The following is an 18,021-nucleotide window of genomic DNA, read 5'->3' as shown; positions in this document are numbered from 1 at the left end:
TTTAAAGCCCCAATGTGATTCTAATGAACAGCCAATGTTTGAGGACTTTGAGCAGATTCACAGGAGCCAAAGTTCCTGGGCCCAGCTTTCTCTGTCACTATCTCTAGGTCTCCATGATAAACAAATCAATATAGGAGAGTCCTTCACAGAGTATGTAGAAAAACAGAATTAAAAAGAGAAGTTGATTTTGGCACAAAAAAATAGAAGCCATGCATAGTTTTTTGCACTATTCATTTTTCATGAACTTTTTGCAAACCCCTCATAGGCACAGGTTTCAAATGTTTTTGTGTGCCCAAATACACATTTCTTAAAAGATTTATTTATTTATTTGAAAGGCAGAGTTACAGAGAGGCAGAGGAGGAGGCAGAGAGAGAGAGTGAAGCCTTCCACCTGCGGGTTCACTCCCCAGATGGCTGCAACGGCTCAAGCTGTGCCAATCTGAAGCCAGGAGCTTCTTCCGGGTCTCCCACACGGGTGCAGGGACCCAAGCACTTGGGCCACCTTCCACTGCCTTCCCAGGCTATGGCAGAGAGCTGGATTGGAGGTGGAGCAGCCGGGACTCTAACTGGTGCCCATATGGGATGCTGGCACGGCCAGTGGCAGCTTTACCTGCTACACCACAGCGCCGGCCCCCAATAAATTCCTTTTAATTCTACTTTCCACAGACTTCCTGAAGTGTCCTCATACTTAATCCTGCCTCCGCAGCGTCTGGGTCCTCTTCCTCTCCAGCTCCATCCGTGACGCAGTAGCGGCTTTATCACTTTCTCAACCAGCTCCACACTCCTTGTAGGAAAAGCCTGAGTTCTTAGTGTGGCTCAGACACCTCACCTTAGCATGCCTGTAGACCGTCAGGTGTTCAAGCCTCGTGCTGCCTACGTGCCTCTGCCTGCCTCCCAGTCTGCAACACCCTTCCCTCCATCACTCTTGTCAGCACCTCCCTGTTAACATGCAGTCTGGCGTCATCTGTCCCTCCCTGGCTTGACCCTCTTATCTGGGGAGGACTCGGCCCAGGGTGCATGTCTTCAGCGCGGGCATTCAGGTGCCGTGCTGAAGTGGTCGGTCCCCTTGGGGAGCAAGCCCACTGCCCTGCAAGCTACTTGAAGGCCGAGGTGGTGTGCTTCCCTCAGCTGCCACTAGTGTCTTGCAGTGTGCCTGGGACCCATGGGGCATCTAATAAGTGTTCCTTCAGTGAATGAAATCTGCACTGTTACGGTGGGCGGACTCCGTGATCTCTCTGGGTGTTTATTTCCTAGACTACAAACAGGAAATAACTCCTAAGCCACAAGGTGGTTGTGGAACTTAAGTGAGTTAACCCATGCAAAGTGAGTTAACCCATGCAAAGTCCATGGTGTGGGCCGAGTGCATGCATGGTAAGCACTCAATAAATGGTGGTGGTATTCCATCTCCCCACCTTCTCCCAGAACCTTCAACTACCCCTTCCTCCTTGCACTTCTCCAACTGACCACCAGGTGGTGGTAGCCTCTGGCCTGACATTCAGTTCCAGAGATGCCCTAATGAATGTCCCACCTCAGGCCCAGGCACATTTGAACAAAAAGAGGAATCTTTAATAATTTTATGAGAGATTAAAAAAAAAAGGAGATCTCCAATTCCTATACCAATTTCCTTGCCCCGATCACCATTCTACCTATTTCAATCATGAATTTCAGAGAATTCCTTCTTGATTTCCTATTGCTTTAGTTACAATGCTAACCCAAGGATTTGTGGGAGGAAGAAACAACGAGAAACTGCAAGAAAGAGGAGGCAGAGACGGACTGAACAATGAGTGCCACAGGAGAAACGCAGGGGAGAAGCCACCTGCAGCTGTATCCAGCCAGAGCAGGCACCCCTAATCATAACCCACCTGCCACTCCTCCAACGGACGGGTAAGGCACCTGCGAAGACTTTGTACGCCATATCAGCACTGGCTCAGGTTCTGAACTCCAGCTTCCTGCTAAGGCAGACCCTGGGGGGCAGTGGTGACGGCTCAAGTGATTGGGTCCCTGCCATCCACGTGGGAGACGGGTTGAGTTCCCGGCTCCCAGCTTCAAGTGGGCACTTGGGGAGTGAACCAGCAGATGGGAGCTCATTCTCTTTCCCCACCCCTCTCTCTCTCTGCCTCTCAAATAATTTAAGACTTTTTTTTTTTTTTAATTTGAAAGGCAGATTTACAGAGAGGTAGAGACAGAGAAAGAGGTCTTCCATCTGCTGGTTCACTCCCCGAATGGCTGCAATGGCTGGAGCTGAGCCAATCCGAAGCCAGGAGCCAGGAGCTTCTTCAGGGCCTCCCATGTGGTGCAGGGGCCCAAGGACCTGGACCATCTTCTACTGCTTTCTCAGGCCATAGCAGAGAGCTGGATCAGAAATAGAGCAGCCGGGACTCAAACTGGCGACCATTTGGGATGCCGGCACTGCAGACCAAGGCTTTTACCTGTTGCACCATAGCGCCGGCCCCTCAAATAAATATTTTTTAAAGATTTATTTATTTATTTGAGAAGTAGAGTTACAGACACAGAGAGGGAGAGACAGAGGTCTTCCATCTGCTGGTTCACTCCCCAAATGGCTGCAATGGCTGAAGCTGGGACGATCCGAAGCCAGGAGCCAAGAGCTTCTTCTGGGTCTCCCATGTGCGTACAGGGGTTCAAGCACTTGGGCCATCTTCTACTTCTTTCCCAGGCCATAGCAGAGAGCTGGATCAGAAAAAGAGCAGCTTGCCCATATGGGATGCCGGCACCATGGGCAGAGGCTTAGCTCACTACCCCACGGCGCCAACCCCATCAAACAAATAATTTTTAGAATTAAAAAAAAAAAAAAAAAGAGCTGGGTGGATACAGAGTAAAGACGCCCTCCCTCAAGGCGTTTATGATCTAGTAGTGAACTCTGAACCACAAAATTAAGTGCTAGCCACCACTGCCGAGCCTGTGCTGAGTACACGTTTGGAAGGGGGGAGCTGGACAAATGGGAGTAACAGGCGCTGGGGGGGGGGGGTCTAATTACAGGCTCTCTCATCTCACAGGACACGCTGAGCCCTTCACACACTGGAAACGAGTGCTCAGCAACCCTGACCACCAAGCGAGGAGATTCCAAGCAGGCAATAGAGAGCGCGAGCTGGGTACGTGTGGACGGTGTGGAAGCCTCACAAAAAAAGCAAGTTCAGGGCCAATTCACATTAGTCGAGCTCATTTGTGATGTTTGAGAATATCCACTCGTAGTTGTTTATCAGTATAAAACTAAACAGGGGCCAGCAGTGTGGTGTAGCCAGTAAAGATGCCACCTGCAGTGCCGGCATCCCCTGTGGGCACCAGTTCGAGTCCCGGCTGCTCCACTTCCACTACAGCTCCCTGCTATGGCCTGGGATGGCAGTGGAAGATGGCTCAAGTTCTTGGGCCCCTGCACCCACGTGGGAGACCTAGAAGAAGCTTCTGGCTCCTGGCTTCAGATTGGCTGTTGTGGCCACCTGGAGAGTGAACCAGTAGATGGAGGACCTCTTTCTCTCTCTCTCTCTCTCTCTCTGCCTCTCTGTAACTCTGCCTTTTAAATTAATAAATAAATCTTTAAAATAAAAAATAAACAAACTCCTGGAGGGAGACCCTGAAGTCTGTTAGTAGCAGTTACCCTGAGGGTGGGGCTGAAGGGCGGGTGTGTGCACCGTGGCAAATAGAATTTATTTTTCACCTTGCACCAAACTCTGAGTGTTTCAACCGCCAAGTATTATCATTTTTTTGCAATGCAAAGTTAATCAAAATAAACACAGGTATCTTTTCCCCTCCAAAGCCGCCTGAAGTCTGCCTCCACTTGATTTCCCTTGGGCCACAACCTCGGGAGGAGTCCTGGCAGGAACCTAACAGGCATGGGTTGAAAGCCCTTCAGCCCCTGCCCGTGCCGGTCACTGAGCTGGGCCGTGAGGGGCGGATGAAAGGGGGAACGCGTCCCCACCCCTGCTGGGACAAACTCTCTGGCAGTGGAAGTGGAGGAAATCTGAGACACGCTTCAAAGGGGGAAAAAAACGCCAACCCAAGGAAAGGCTGGCAAGATGGGACACAGGAAAGAAAGGCCCCGTGGAGCTTGGCAAACAGTCCGAGGTTTCCAGCCTGCGAGCCTTCAGGGCAGGTGGCCGTGGCCGGGAAAAGTCCTGGTGGTCAGGCGCGGCTCCCCCTCCAGCCGGGCACCGACCGGAGCGGGCACTCCGGGCCCTGCCCGCACGGAACCCAAAAGGCAGAAGAAGGGCAGCGCCCCGCCCTCATCGCCAAATTCTATTTCTGGCATTCGCCGCCGTCTGCCCCGCACCCTGGACGCGGGCTGCCAGACACCCAAAGTCAGGCACCAAGGGTACAGCCTGAACACGCCGCCCAGGAGGGGGCGGTGGCCAGCAGCTCGGTCGCCGGCCCCCGGGACCCGCCCGGAGCCTTCGGGACTCTGAGTGCCGTCCCCCGCACCCCACCTCCGGCCGGAGCCTGGGACAAAGGTCCCGCGCGCAGCCGACGCCGCTGGGAACCCAGGGCCGGCCGCCCTCGGCTTATTCCAAACCCCCGACCTGGTGGGCAGCCAGTCAGGCAGAAGGCACAAAAACAAAAAAAGATAAATAAATGCAATAAATAAGCGAGCCCCGACCTCCCGGGGGTGGCCCTTCCTCGACCCCACCCGCTGACTCACACCTCCCTCCAGACCCGGGCCCGCCCCTCCCGCGCCCCGTGCCAGGCGAGCAGGGCGGGGCGCGCGCTAAGGTGGGCTCCGTCCCCCGAGCCCCAGGCGGCGGACAAGCTCCGGCGTGTCCCCGCGGGTGTCCCTGTTTACTCCGAGCCCGCGAGCGAGGAGGGGGCGGGCCCTCGCGGCCCCTCCCCCAACCCGGCCCCCGGCGCCGCGGGCCCCAATCCCGGTCCCCGTCTTTCAGAGTCTCCAAATCAAAGCTCGGCCTCTCTCCCCGCACCTTCCCCGCGGACTGGCCGCCCTGCCCCCACCCCGGGCTCTGGGGAGGCGTCGGGGTTCCCCGAGGGAACTGGGCCTCGGCCCGGACCACCGGGGCCTGGACCCCCCAGAGCGGCCCGCCATCCTAGGCTCTGACACTGAGTTTCAAAGAGAAGCCGCTGCGTCCTCCTCGCCCACCGCCCGCTCCCAACCGCGGGCCCCCGCAGCTCCCCGCAGCGCGGGTCGCAGGGAGGCCCGCTCGGGGAGAGCGAGCGCCAGGCCCCCAGCCGGGCAGCGGGCCCCCGGGACCCCCATTCGCGGACCGCTTCCCAGAAGTCCAAATCCCGTCGCCGCTCCGACTCCCCCTCCCCAGGGCAGCGCGCCAAACCGGCGCATGCGCACTCCCGGGACTGCCGCGTAGCTCTTCCCCCCCCACCCCGGTTTTTCTTTCCCCGCCCCTTCCCTCCCTCCCTCCTCGGCCCGTCCCCTCCCTCTCCCCCTCACCCCCCCCCCCCCCCGCGGCACTTCAGTCCGGGGAACAGCGGTGCGAGCTCCAGGCCCGTGCACTGAGGAGGCGGAAACGAGGGGAGCCCCCAGAGCTCCATCAGGCCCCTCCAAAGGCTCCCCGACCCGGTCCACGCCCCCCACCCCCCACCCCGCCTCCTCCCAATTGTGCATTTTTGCAGCCGGAGGCGGCTCCGAGATGGGGCTGTGAGCTTCGCCTGGGGAGGGGTAGAGAGGAGCGAGGAGTAAAACGGGGGGCAGAGGGTTTGGATTTGGGGGCAGGGGGCGCACCCGCGTCAGCAGGCCCTCCCCCAAAGGGTTCGGACTATCCCTCTTCACCCACGCCCCTGGTACGTTTTGCCGAAGGAAAGAATAAGAATAGAGGAGGAGGAGGGGGGAAGGAAAAGGGGGACCCCCCAGTTGGGGGGGGCACGAGGGTGAGAAGGAGCAGGACCGGAGGGAGGGGCTGCTGCTTGCATCAGCCCACACCATGCTGACCCCGCCGCCGCTGCTGCTGCTGCCCCTGCTCTCAGCTCTGGTCGCGGCTGCTCTCGACGGTGAGTGAGATTCCGTGGCCCCCCTTGGACCCCCGGGGACACCTTCTCTCCAGCCCCCACTCCTGCGAGCGGGTAGGGAAGGGAGGCGCGGGAGGGGGTGCCTTTTGTTATCCCGGTCCAGCTGACACAGCAGCGGCCCGACTGGGGGCGGGGATGGGGGTCCGATTTGGGGGATGGGGGCCCTGGGCAGATGATGCTTTCAGGACCCCCCAGCTCAGACAAAGAGTGAAGGCCTGGATGGGGAGAAGAGGGCGCCCCGGTTTTTGTGATTCTAGGATCCGAGAGGCCTTCTTTCCCTCTCTCTGGTCGGGGAGGGCCTTTGCCTCCCCCACATCCTCCACCCCCATCTGGATTGTGAAGGAATCCGGATTTGCAATGACCGCTGAAAAGGGGGTGCAGAGCAGGGCGGGGGCACCTTTTGCAGTGGCCTCTGAAGCTGGGCAGAGGGCAGGCAGGCCCAGGAAGGCTGTGGATGGGGAGAGGGAAGGCCCCCTGCTTGGGTGTGGGTTGGCCTGGGAGCCCAAGCCTGGAGGCCTGGGGTCCAGGCTCCATCCAGGACTGCTTGTCTGGCTTCTGAAGGGGGCACTTCCCCCTCCCAGGGCCTCTGTCAGTATCCTGGGTAGGGCTGTGTTGGGGGGCGGAGAGGGGGCGCTGGTGATGCTCTGTGACTTTAAATTTCCCTTCTTAATTCCTGGGAGCTTCAAGATGAAAAAAAAAAAAAAAAAAAAACACGTCAGATGTCATCGCTGGGGAAGGGGACTGGGGAGCGGCCAGGGTCTGAGGCAGAGGGGAAGCGGCTTCCCCCCTGGCTTCTGGCTGCGTCCCAACTGGGACTGCAAGGGGAGCTGGAGGTTGGATGGGGCTCAGGGCCGTGCCCCCCACCCCCCAGTTCTCTCCTCATTCAGTAAATGTGTGAACCCCTGCCATCCTGCTCACACACTTTATATACTGCGCAGTTACTGGAACTAGACCTGGGTCCTTTTGAGGACATGGGGTGCCCCTCTCTCCCTTTTCTCTGTCCGCTGTTTTTTTCCTTTCCTTGTGAGTCACTGGTTCAAGTCTTGCCCAAGCTTTAAGCTGGGGTCATGGGGTTGGGCTGGGCTGGGTCCCCGGTTTGAGAATGGGTGGGACCAGAGATCAGGATGGCCTGATCCCATCGCACACCCCCTCCCCTGCCTTCTGAATCTTGCCAGGCTGGGATTGGGAAAGTTTTTCTCTGAAATCAGATTATCACCCCCCTCCTCCCCTCTCCCTAACTTGCTTTCATTGAGGGAGAAGGGTTGGAAGGTTAGGAAGCAGCTGTGCCCGGAAAAGTGTATTCAGTGGCCCTCAATCGTGCTGTCTTGGGGGCTGTGTGTCCACCCCCGCCCCCTCCCCCAACACACACATCCATTATCTGCCCAAGAGGAGAAAGGGGGCTCTGCCTCAGCCCGGCTCTCACAGCCAGCCCCGGGCCAGCACTCTCGAGCTTTCAGCCCTGTGAAGTGAGAGGGGAAACTGAGGCAGAGAGGTTTGGGCACGGTTGTTTCTGGGAGGAATGGAAAAAAAAAAAAAAAACAAATGTTAGAGGCCCATCAGGAGCCCCTTAAAGGAAGGTGGACCCTTTAGGCAAAAGCCAGGTGTTTCTGCGGAGGGCAGAACCTAGTCCCTCGGGTTCCGCTGGTTCTGCGTGTTGGTGCTAGTTGGTGCTAACCATGAGATGGACACTGGACATGTTCTGAACCATCTCTCTCCCTTTTCTTAAAGTCTCCCCCTTCCTAGTCTGCTCCCCCAGTTCAGACCAAACTGTGCAAGTCCCAGGGAGAGGACCCCTCCCCAAACACACACACCGGCTCTGGCCAGGGGCAGCCTGAGAGAGCCCGTAATCCCTCCTCCTGACGGCCTTGCCTGGGGCCCAGACACTGAACTGTCTTATTCGCTTTCCAGAGAAGGAACCCTCCAGGCCCAGCTGGACTGACCTAATGTCTGGCCTGCCTTCCTCTTGCTGTCCAGGCTGCGGGAGCAGTCCCAGGGCCTTCTCCAGATCCTGGGTCCCCCTGTCTCGGCCGAGCACTGTCACTCCCCATGAGTAGACAAAACTGCTAGTGCTTGCTCCTGGGGAGGAGGAGGAAGATGGGAGGAGAGGTTGTGCGGGCCTTGCCTCGCTGGAGGGGTTTTGTGGAGGGGGGAGCACTCCCAGGCAGAACCAGCTGGTGGAAGAAGGCCGACTCCCACCTCTCTCCCTACCTCCTGGGGCTGGGGTAGTGCCTGGCCAGGATGCGTGGACAGCTGAAGTGCATTAGGAGGGTGGGGTCTCAACCTCCAGGTTCCCTGAAAGAAGGATCCAAACTCTTCCCCTGGTCAGACCTCCCCTTAGCCTCATCTCTTAAGACAAAGATGTTGCAGAATTCATTTGGGGATGGGGGGGTATTTAGATGTTTGGGGCTGTTTCACAAAACTTCCCCCTCCACACTCTTGTTTCCTTTCCCTCTCTTTCCATCTTTTCCATATATATATATATATATATATATATATATTAAATACCCTCAACCACTTCCCCCATCATTGGGCTCCCCAGCGTGACATCTGCAGCACTGGCCAGGTCAAGTCCCAGCTGACTCTTCCCAACGCCTTCCTTGCCTTTGGGAAGCTCTTCTGTGCCACTCTCTCTCCCCCTGCTGTGGGTCACACCCCCAGTGCTCTGCTCCCAGGGTCTTCTGCACCCCCGTGGGCCCCCCCCACACCTCTCAGGCTCTCCGGCCCTGGAAAGGGGCTCCCTAACCTCCGGGAAATCGGGTGCAGTCAAGTGGGACTGCACAGGGGGGCCCAGACTCGGTTCTGCGGCGCGTTCCGGCAGCTTGGTCCCACCCCCCGTGTTCTGTCCCAGATTTCAGCCTGGTTAGCAGGATCTGGCATTGTTTGGAGAAGGAAGCAGTTGGCTCTAGAGTGTTTCCGGTGCAGTGGCCTCAGGCACCAGTGTAAAACCTCCCTGAGAAAGAGGTGAGGGGTACAGGAAGAGAGAGCTGTCCTCTCCCTCTAGGCTCAGAGAGTGAGCCAGTCTCCCAGGCCTTCCCTCTGCCCACCCTCCAGGCTCCGTGGGAGGAAGCAGCCCCTCTCCTGGGTGTGTCCTGAGTTAGGCAGTGTCAGCACCAGGGTCGACACTGCCCCCACCCCACTCTGAATCTCTGGGTTTGTCCCACCCCTGTGTCACCATCCTGGCGAGCTCTGGACTGAGCGCCCTCTATCTTCTTGGCCAGTCTGTCCGTCCTCGACGTGGGCTACCCTGGCCTTCAGACCTCCCCCGTCTCCCACCCCCATAGCCCACCGCTTGTGCTGTTCTCCACCCTCTCTGTCTCTTTCATGCCATATTTTCCCCAGCCGGTTGCTATTCCCTTTCGTCCAGGACTCTTGAGATCCCCAAAGCTACCTGGACTGGCGTCTCTGCCTCTCGCCCCAGCCAGAGCCAGAGCTGCCAGCTGGGCAGTGAAAGTCCCCCTCCACTTTCCTCCAAGTTCCTCTGTCTGCTTCCCCCTCCGCTGATTTTGGGACTGGGTTTTGGAGAGAATGTTTCTGGAAGAAAGGAACTTGATATCCTTTGTGGGTTGAGTAAGCGGGAGAGGGGGTATTTCAGGATGGAGGGAGGTTAGACTCCTGGCAGAACTTCCTCCAGCCCAGGAGCTGAGAACTAGTGTGTCATTGAGAGCTTGGTGCTTTTACTTCTGGTGGCAAAGGCTGTGGCGGGGGTGGGGGCGCTTGGCCGGGGTGGGAAGTGGGGGGAGTGTGGGGGGGTGCACGGGGTTGGTGGGAGGGGCTTCCGAGGACCTGGTGAGATACGTTGACCTCTGGAGGCTCCTCAGGAGTCTGGATTGTATTTGTGGGGAAAGGGAAAGATGGCTGGGAGGTCACAGGTCAGGCTAATGTCCTGCTGAGTCAACATTGACTCAGGATGGAAGGGGGGACCCTTCCCCTCCCCTGAAGGTCTGAGCCACCCCATCTGTCCATCTGTCCAGGCCGCAAAGCAGAGGCCCAGACTCAGGAATGACAAAAATGTGTCTGAGCCTCACTGAGCTGAGGAAAAGGAGCCACGGGCGTAACACCCAAAATACATAAAATCCTGCGCAAAGCTCAGCGCTTGGGCCTGGAGGTCCTGGCCGCCCCACCCCCGTGAGTTGGACGCATCGGATTCCTGCCAGCTCTGCCCCCCACCCCTGGGCACCCCTGCTCCCTGGTCCCTTAGATAGATGGGGTGGGGAGGGAGGAGCTGTCGCTCCCTCTGCTGTGTCTGCTCTGGAAACAGCCGCCAGGCTCCCTCCTGTCTCCGCGCCTCCTGCTCCTTTAGGAAGTGTCCCGAGGTCCCCCCGCCTCTCCTTTCCCTCCCTGTCCCCTGGGGGTGTCCAGTGGGCCTGGGCTTCTATGTCCCCATGTCTTCTCTGGCCAGGCCGTCTTGCCCCCAAAGTCCTCAAATGGGACCCAGGATGACAGCCAAGGCTCCTGCAGGGCGGTGGGGCCTGTGTTGTGTCTGGACGCACACCCAGCCCTACACCTCCTGCCCTGGCTCCAGCTTGGTGGCCCCGGGGGGCCATGGCTGGGCAGGACGCCTGGGCTGGGGGTGGGGGGGGAGGTAGGGTGTTGGCCAAGTTAGCATGGCGGTCACATTCGTGTCCAGCAAAGCTGAGAACAGACGGTCCCTGTGTCCTGGTGTCCTTCCTGCCGCCTCACTCGCTCTCCACCCGCTCCGGTCCTCTCCTCCGTCTTCTCCCCATGCCGCTCCCTCTCCTATCCCCTTGCTCGTCCCCCTCCATCTCCTGCAGTCCTCAATGGGGCCCTGAAGTCCACTCCCTGCAATCTGCCCCCTCACTCCCGGTGCCAGGGACCCAAAGAGTTCACCGGGCCCGTTTCCCTTCCTAATCCGACTGCATCCTCACAGCCAGTGGGTGACTGCCGGTCTGTGCCTCAGTTTCCCTTTCTGTAAGGTGGGGGCTGCGACAGGGCCCGGAGGAAGATCTAAAGGAGTAGATATGGACGGGCGGAGGGTTTCAGAGCCGCAGCAGGCATGCAGTGACCACAGGAAAGAGGGGAGCTTTAACAAGCCCCTGTTCTCCCGAGGGAGGGGCGCCAGCTGAGGCCGAGGTGGCTGAGGACCTCAGGGCAGTCCTGCAGACAGCAGGCCACAGAGGCGGGGTTCTGGGGGCCGGATTCCAGTGCAGAAGGCCTAGCTGAGGGGAGCCGGCTTGGCGTGGGCGCTAAGCAGATTATAAGTTTCCCGGCTCCTTCCCAGTCCACAGTGAGGCTCCCTTGGCTGGTGTAGACGGCCCTGAAGTAGATTATTTGCTTCTTTCCTCCCCTCTCCCCCTGAAGGAAATCAAAGACAGGCCTCAGCCTTGGCCCTGAGGTGCCTAGGGCTTTCTCCCCCGGCTGTGAGAAGAAGCAGCTCTTTCTCCTGTCCCCCCACACCCCAAGGGCTGTCCTGGCCCTTGGGAGATTTGCATGGGCCTCCCCTCTGCTGCCCCAGGCTGGGAGATGGGGGGGCCTGGGCCCTCCTCTTCCTTTCCCCGGCCCCCTCCCCCACTCCCTCCCTAAGCAAGAGCACATCTGGTTTGTGAATCTCTCTCATTCCAGCTTTCGGAGTCTGCCAGCTGCTGTTTCCTCCGTCGAGTTCAGGCCAAAATTGGGGGTGGGGGACAGCGGGGGGACTCAGCGAGGGCCAAAGGGGGGGATCGTGGCTGAGAGGGGGAATGGAGGCGAGGTTAGAGTGACCAAGCGGTAACCTCAGGCCCTGGCTGTGAGTTCTGCCTCCCCTCCACCCTCCCACCCCCCACCCCCAGGGCCCCACTGGGAGCAGTGGGGATGGGGAACCAATCCCAGGCAGGGGAGGGAAGAAGTGCGGTGGGTCTGGGGGTGGCACGGGGGCCCATTTCTGGGCTCCAAACACCCCATCTGCCTGTGAGTCCCAGTGCAGCCCCCTCTCCGCTGGCCGGCTGGCCAGGGGAAGTGGATGGTTCCCCCGCATGCTAACTAGGCTGGCGGCTGCGTTTCCCGGGAAGACCTCACAGCTGGCCCAGTGGGGCAATGAACTCAGCATTATCCACCTCCTCAAGGGGCCTTTATTCCCGCCTTGGGGGGGGGGCAGAGAAGGGGGGGCACCGTTGGGGGGGGCCTGGCCAGGCCATCCTTGATGTGTTTCCTGAAGTCAGCTCTCTGGCTCTCGTTCTGGCCAGGGGCCTGAGTGCTGTCCCCTCTGCCAGAGATGGGGGCTCCGGAGGGAGGACATCTCCGAGTGGCCCTGTCGGACTCCCTCTGCACTCGGAGGCCTGATGTGCTTGCCTTAGGCATCTGCCTTCCGCCTGCTCTCCCCTTAGGTGTGGCCAGCTGCCTTTCTTCCCAGAAGGCTGTGGCTTTGAGCAGGGGAGGGGGCTTCTTGCCCTTCCTTGGCACCCTGGTGCCTAGCGCGGGGCCTGGCACAGAGCTGGCCTTCAGCGTGAGCCAGCAGAATAGAAATGTAATTGACACAGGCCAAGGAAGAACCATGAAGGGACTGGAAGGCTGGGAAGCCAGCCCTGGTGTGGGACGAGGGGTCAGGGGGCTTTCCTGCAGCACCCAGAATGGCTCAGTGGGAAGGGGAGACTGGTGTGGACCACACTGGCTGAGAGCGTAGAGCCAGCTGGGCCAGTCTGAGCCCTGGTTGTTTTGTTTTTTAAGATTTCCTAATGTATTTGAAAGGCAATTACAGAGAGAAAGATCTTCGTACCCTGGTTCGCTCCTCAGATGGCCCATGGGACTGGGCAAGGCTGAAGCGAGGACCCTGGAGCTCTGTCTGGATCTCTCATGTGGGTGTCAGGGCCCCAAGTACTCTGGCCATCTTCTGCTGCTTTCCTAGGAGCAGTAGGGAGCTGGATCAGAGGCAGAGCAGCCAGGACTCGAACCGGTGCTCTGACGTGGGGTGTTCTTGTCACAGGTGGCAGCTTAACCCACTGCACCCCAACGCCAGCTCCTGAGCCCTGGTTTTGTCATCAGCTTTGTCACTCAGGGCAAGTCACCAGGCTTGGTTTCCCCCTCTGGGAAGTGGAGGTGTTCATTGCCCCTCCTTTATCACATAGTGGAGAGGATTAAAGAAGATATGTGGAGGGAACTGGTTTACCAGTTGCCAGCACATACCAATACCACCATAGTAAGAAGTTGGCTGGTCCCATTCTCAATTGCTCCTTGGGGAATGAGGTAAGAGAATGGGGTAGGAGAGGAAAGAGGCTGGGGGCAGGAGGTGGGAGCTAGGTCAGAGGTCCTGGATACAGAAACTTCACAGGTGGGCTGGGCTGAAGCCAGCTCCGAGAGGTCATGCCAGCTGTCCCCCTGCCTCTGCCCTCCAACTCCATCATCCTGAGCAATCCTCCAGTGCCTCTTGTGTCTGAAAACATCTGCTTAAAGTGCTCCCTAGGTGTGAGCAGCCAGGGAGGCTGTGTCTTTGGAGAATGGAGGTGGAAGCTGGGCTCTCGGCCCTGCCCTGCCCAGCCCTGCCTCACCTTGCCCTCCTAGACCTGTGTGTCCCCACATTTCTGCAGACTGTGACAGTTCTGGTCTGGGGGCCTGGTGATGAGAGGTTGGGGTAGGTGGGGTGATGGGTCAAGGGACCAGCATCCTAGGAGGTTAGAAAAGACCAGCTCTGGGGGCCGGTGCCGTGGTGCAGAGTTCAACCGCTTCCTGTGACACCAGCATCCCATGTGGGCACTGGTTCAAGTCCTGGCTGCTCCACTTGCAATCTATCTCTCTGCTAATGTGCCTGGCAAAGCAACAGAAGATGGCTCAAGTGTTTGGGCCCCTGCACCAACAAGGGAGATCCAGATGGAGTTCTGGGCTCCTGGATGTGTCCTGGCCCAGCCCTGGCTGTTGCAGCCATTTGAAGGGTGAACCAGTGGATGGAAGACCTCCCCCCCCCCCCCCCCCCGGCCCCATCTCTCTATAACAATGCCTTCCAAATAAATAAATCTTCAAAAGAGAAAAACCAGCTCTGGGCCTTTTAAGTGGGAGTGGCGGGAAGATAAGGAGAAAACATGTCAAAGGCCTAAGTGACCCCCTCACGTTGCCAGGGGTGGGGCGGGGGAGGCCGATGTCTGACCTGAGTGACTACAAACAGCAAGGGCCTTGACCAAAGAGGCAACCTGGGGTGGGGGAGGGCTGCCCCCTGCATCCAAGAGCGACCATTCCCCCAGGCCCAGGCTGTGGCTCAGGTCCGGCTGGGTGGGGACCATACTGGCAGCAGGGGGAATCTGGGGAGCTTCAAGGCCACAAAGCCAGCCTCCAGCCTTCACTGACACCCCCTCTCTTCTTTTCTTACCCCCAGCCCCTAAGACCTGCAGCCCCAAGCAGTTTGCCTGCAGAGACCAGATCACCTGCATCTCGAAGGGCTGGCGGTGTGATGGCGAGAGGGACTGCCCTGACGGATCTGATGAGGCCCCCGAGATTTGTAAGTGCAGCCGGGGATCCCCGAGCTTCGACCCTTTGCTGACTCCTCTCCCCTTGGCAGGTATCTGGGACGGCACAGCTGCTCTCTGGCTCGGCGTGGACCTTGCTCCGTGCTGTGTTTGTCCATGACACAGCTAAAACTGTCCTCTCCCCCACTCTTCCAGGTGCCCGGTGTGGTGCATGGGGTGCTTAGAAAGGCCACCTCTCACTTCTCCCCCAGCCAGCCGCCACACCCCCAAGGCTGCCAGGGGCTCTGTTCTGTGGGCTGACAGCTGTGTTGGAGGGAGGTGGCCTGGCTTCCCTTCCTTCTTCCCACCTGTGAGCCTCCCTGACCCCTGATAAGTGGCCCCAGGTCCTGCCGGTCCCTTCTGTCTTTGGCTCCCAGGCCAAAGGCCACAGCTCTTGCTCAGCCTCTGTACCAGAAGCCCCACCCCTTATGCGCTTCCCGCCACCCGCCTTCCCCTGCCCCCAATAAGTGGTGTAATCAGAGGCAGCTGTTTAAACTGGGAGAAAGGTCCCCACCCAGGCTTTCCCCTGCCAGTGGGGGGTGGAGGACTCGCTGGCAGGACCTCAGAGTCAGGGCAGCTGGCAAGGTCCTGGGGTCTCATCCTCCCAGCCACTCCCCCATGGAGCTAATCTGGGCCAGGGTCTGGGTGCCGCTGCATCCATAGGTCTGCCTCAGTGTCTCTGTTTTCTTTCTCAGGCTTCTTGCTGCTCCAGTCCCATCCCCTGTCCTCTCCCCACACCCCCGCCCGTAATTATCAGCGGTAATTTTAGGGCCGGAAAGGGAGCCACTGGTTCTCTCAACCTCATTCCCACGTAGTGCCCTGGAGGAAGGGGCCAGGGTGTTTGGCCTGGAGTCCCCTCCTGCCTAAGGCCACCGTCACCCCTCCACATTGCTTTCTTTTCTTTTTTTTTTTTAAGAGTTATTTTATTTACTTGAAAGGCAGAATTACAGAGAGAGAGAGAGAGAGAGAGAGAAAGTCCATCCACTATTTCATTCCCCAAATGGCCACAACAGTCAGGGCTGGTCCAGGCTGAAGCCAGGAGCCTGGAACTCCATCCGCGTCTCCCACATGGGTGGCAGGGGCCCAACTACTCGGGGCATCTTCCAGCGCTTTCCCAAGCAGAGAGCTGGATTGGAGGCAGAGCAGCCAGGACTGGAACTGGCTACAGTATGGGACGTCTGCATCGCAGGCCATGGCTAAACCCGCTGTGCCCCAACACCGGCCCCAACCCCTCTGCTTTTCTGATCGCGATCCGTGGGTGCTGAGAGTAAAGAAAGCCATGCTGAGGCCGGATCTGGCTCTTTTTGTCCATTCTTTAATTTGGTGCTGTTCACACTCAGATATACACTCCTGGACCTGTAGCAGTCACACACAGCCAGCTGGGCCTGACACACCTGCACACAAAGGCACAGACACACTGCCCCTTGCACACAGAAACACCACCTGCATTCTGACAGACACTCCCTCCCCCAATACACACAGACACACACGCACAACCAGAACTGCTCACAAAAGGAAAAGGAAATTCACAGCCTCAGGCCAGGAGCCCAGCACACAGAGACACATAGCCTCACCCTCACTACACACACTGCTCACTCCACGCTCACCCCTTCACTTGGCATGTGGACTCCTACCCAGGCACCCAGGGACATTCACTGCCACTCCCTGTCTGGACTTAGGGGCCAATGGGCAGGAGGATGTTCATCTCAGGCAACAGAGGAAGTACCAGAGACATCACTAGCTGACCACAACCTTGGACTCTTTCCAGAGCCTTCCATCAGGACACTGGGAGTCTAGACCAGCACCCTCAATGGAAGTATATTGCAGACCACATGTGAAATTTTGCTAGTAGGGGTGGTGTTTGGCCTAGCACTTAAGATGCCCACATAGCCAAGTGCCAGGCTGGATGACTCCAGCTTCCTGCTAGTGAGCACCCTAGGAGGCCTCAATAATGGCTCAAGTAGTTGGGTTCCTGATACCCATGTGGGAGACCGGGGTTGAGTTTCCAGCTCTCAGCCTTGGCATAGTCCAGCCCCAGCCATGGTGAGCATTTGAGGAGTGAACCAGAGGATAGGCTCTGTGTCCATCTGTCTGTCTCTCTCTCTCTCTGCTCTCAAATAGATAAATAATTTTTAAATAAATTGCCAATCATCACATTAAAAGAGTTCCAAAATAAATAGGTGAAATTAACTTGAATAACTTATTTTATCCAATGATGGTATCATTTATGTAATATTGTCCCTATAAAGTTATTGGAGATCTTTTGCATCCTTTTTTTTTTTTGTGTTAAATCTTAAAAATCCGGTGTGTATCTTTAGTCTACAATTTTTTTAAGATTTATTTATTTATTTGTAAGTTAGAGTTACAGAGAAAGAGACAGAGAAAGTGGTCTTCCATCTGCTGGTTCATTCCCCAAATGGCCACAATGACCAGGGCTGGGCCGGGCCAAAATCTGGAGCCAGGAGCCTCTTCCAGGTATCCCACATGTATAGCAGGGGCCCTAGCTCCTGGGCCATCTTCCACTGCTTTCCCAGGCCATTAGCAGGGAGCTGATTTGGAAGTGGAGCAGCTGGGACACAAACTGGCACCCATATGGTATCTCGGCACTGCAGACAGCGGCTTCACCCGCTCCACCACACGCGGGTCCCTTTACCTACAATTTGAATTAGCGGTATTTCAGGTCCTCCAGAGGGCTTGAAAATGCTGATGCTACATATTGGACAATGCAGTTCTAGAAGGTTGGTGGCACTGTCAGCCCCAGGCTGAGTGCCGGAAGTCATGGGAAGGAGGTGGTTTTAGCTTTGAGTTTCCCTGCCCTGGACTCTGCTCCCCTCTGCTCTTTGAGACCTCTCACCTCTGACCCAGCATCTCTCCTGAGTGCTGGACACTGGGCACTTGGGGGTGGACTTTGCTAAAGGCCTATTCTCCCCTCCACTTGGCTGCTCCCACATTCGCGCTCCTGGTGGGAATGGTGTAGGAGAGCCCTGGCTGAAGGTGTCCACGGCTGGAGATCTTACCAGCACAGGTGTCCGGAACTGCAGTCTCTCGTGCCCACACTCCTCCGGCCGGCCACGTCGGCCAGCATGGTGACGTCAGTCCTTCTGTCCGCCCGCAGGTCCACAGAGTAAAGCCCAGCGATGCCAGCCGAATGAGCACAACTGCCTGGGCACCGAGCTATGTGTCCCCATGTCCCGGCTCTGCAACGGGGTCCAGGACTGTGTGGACGGCTCCGACGAGGGGCCCCACTGCCGAGGTAAGGACTCGTTCCTGCTCTCCCACCCTGCCTGGCACCTAGTGCCAGCAGAGGGCCATCCGAGGACCATCCTCACTCCTTTGGAGGGGTGATGCCTTGTCCTGCTCCCCTGCCCAGACATGGCCAACAGACAGCAGATGACGTTGGTGATGCACCTGGCCTTGGAGCTCAATCAGACCCTGGGCTGTACACCTGCCCCTGGCCGTGTGTGCTGGGGCAAGTCACTGCTTCTTTCCACACAATGAGAGATCATTGTCTTCGTGCTTAAAAATGTGTATATGTATAAAAATAGTGGGGTCCTTTCTTCAAAAGACTTCCTACCTGTAACCCGAGTGAGGGCACAGAGAGGAGTAGAGAGGTG

At 57.8% G+C, this 18,021-nt stretch overlaps 1 protein-coding gene across 1 annotated transcript in view; it reads left to right on the top strand.

The window, feature by feature from the left end:
- The first annotated feature begins 5,433 nt into the window (after nt 1-5,433).
- The window catches only part of LRP1 (LDL receptor related protein 1), a 75,940-nt gene continuing 63,352 nt past the window's right edge, over nt 5,434-18,021 (top strand). Inside the window, exons 1-3 of the mRNA XM_062203403.1 lie at nt 5,434-5,963; nt 14,278-14,400; nt 17,523-17,660. Of these exons, the coding sequence (XP_062059387.1) occupies nt 5,897-5,963; nt 14,278-14,400; nt 17,523-17,660 (328 nt within the window). The 5' untranslated portion in view covers nt 5,434-5,896. The remainder of the gene's footprint in view (nt 5,964-14,277; nt 14,401-17,522; nt 17,661-18,021) is intronic.

The sequence above is a fragment of the Lepus europaeus genome, chromosome 10 (assembly GCF_033115175.1).
Source record: "Lepus europaeus isolate LE1 chromosome 10, mLepTim1.pri, whole genome shotgun sequence".
In the NCBI taxonomy this organism is placed as follows: domain Eukaryota; kingdom Metazoa; phylum Chordata; class Mammalia; order Lagomorpha; family Leporidae; genus Lepus; species Lepus europaeus.
This window is presented reverse-complemented; position numbering and strand designations above follow the sequence as displayed.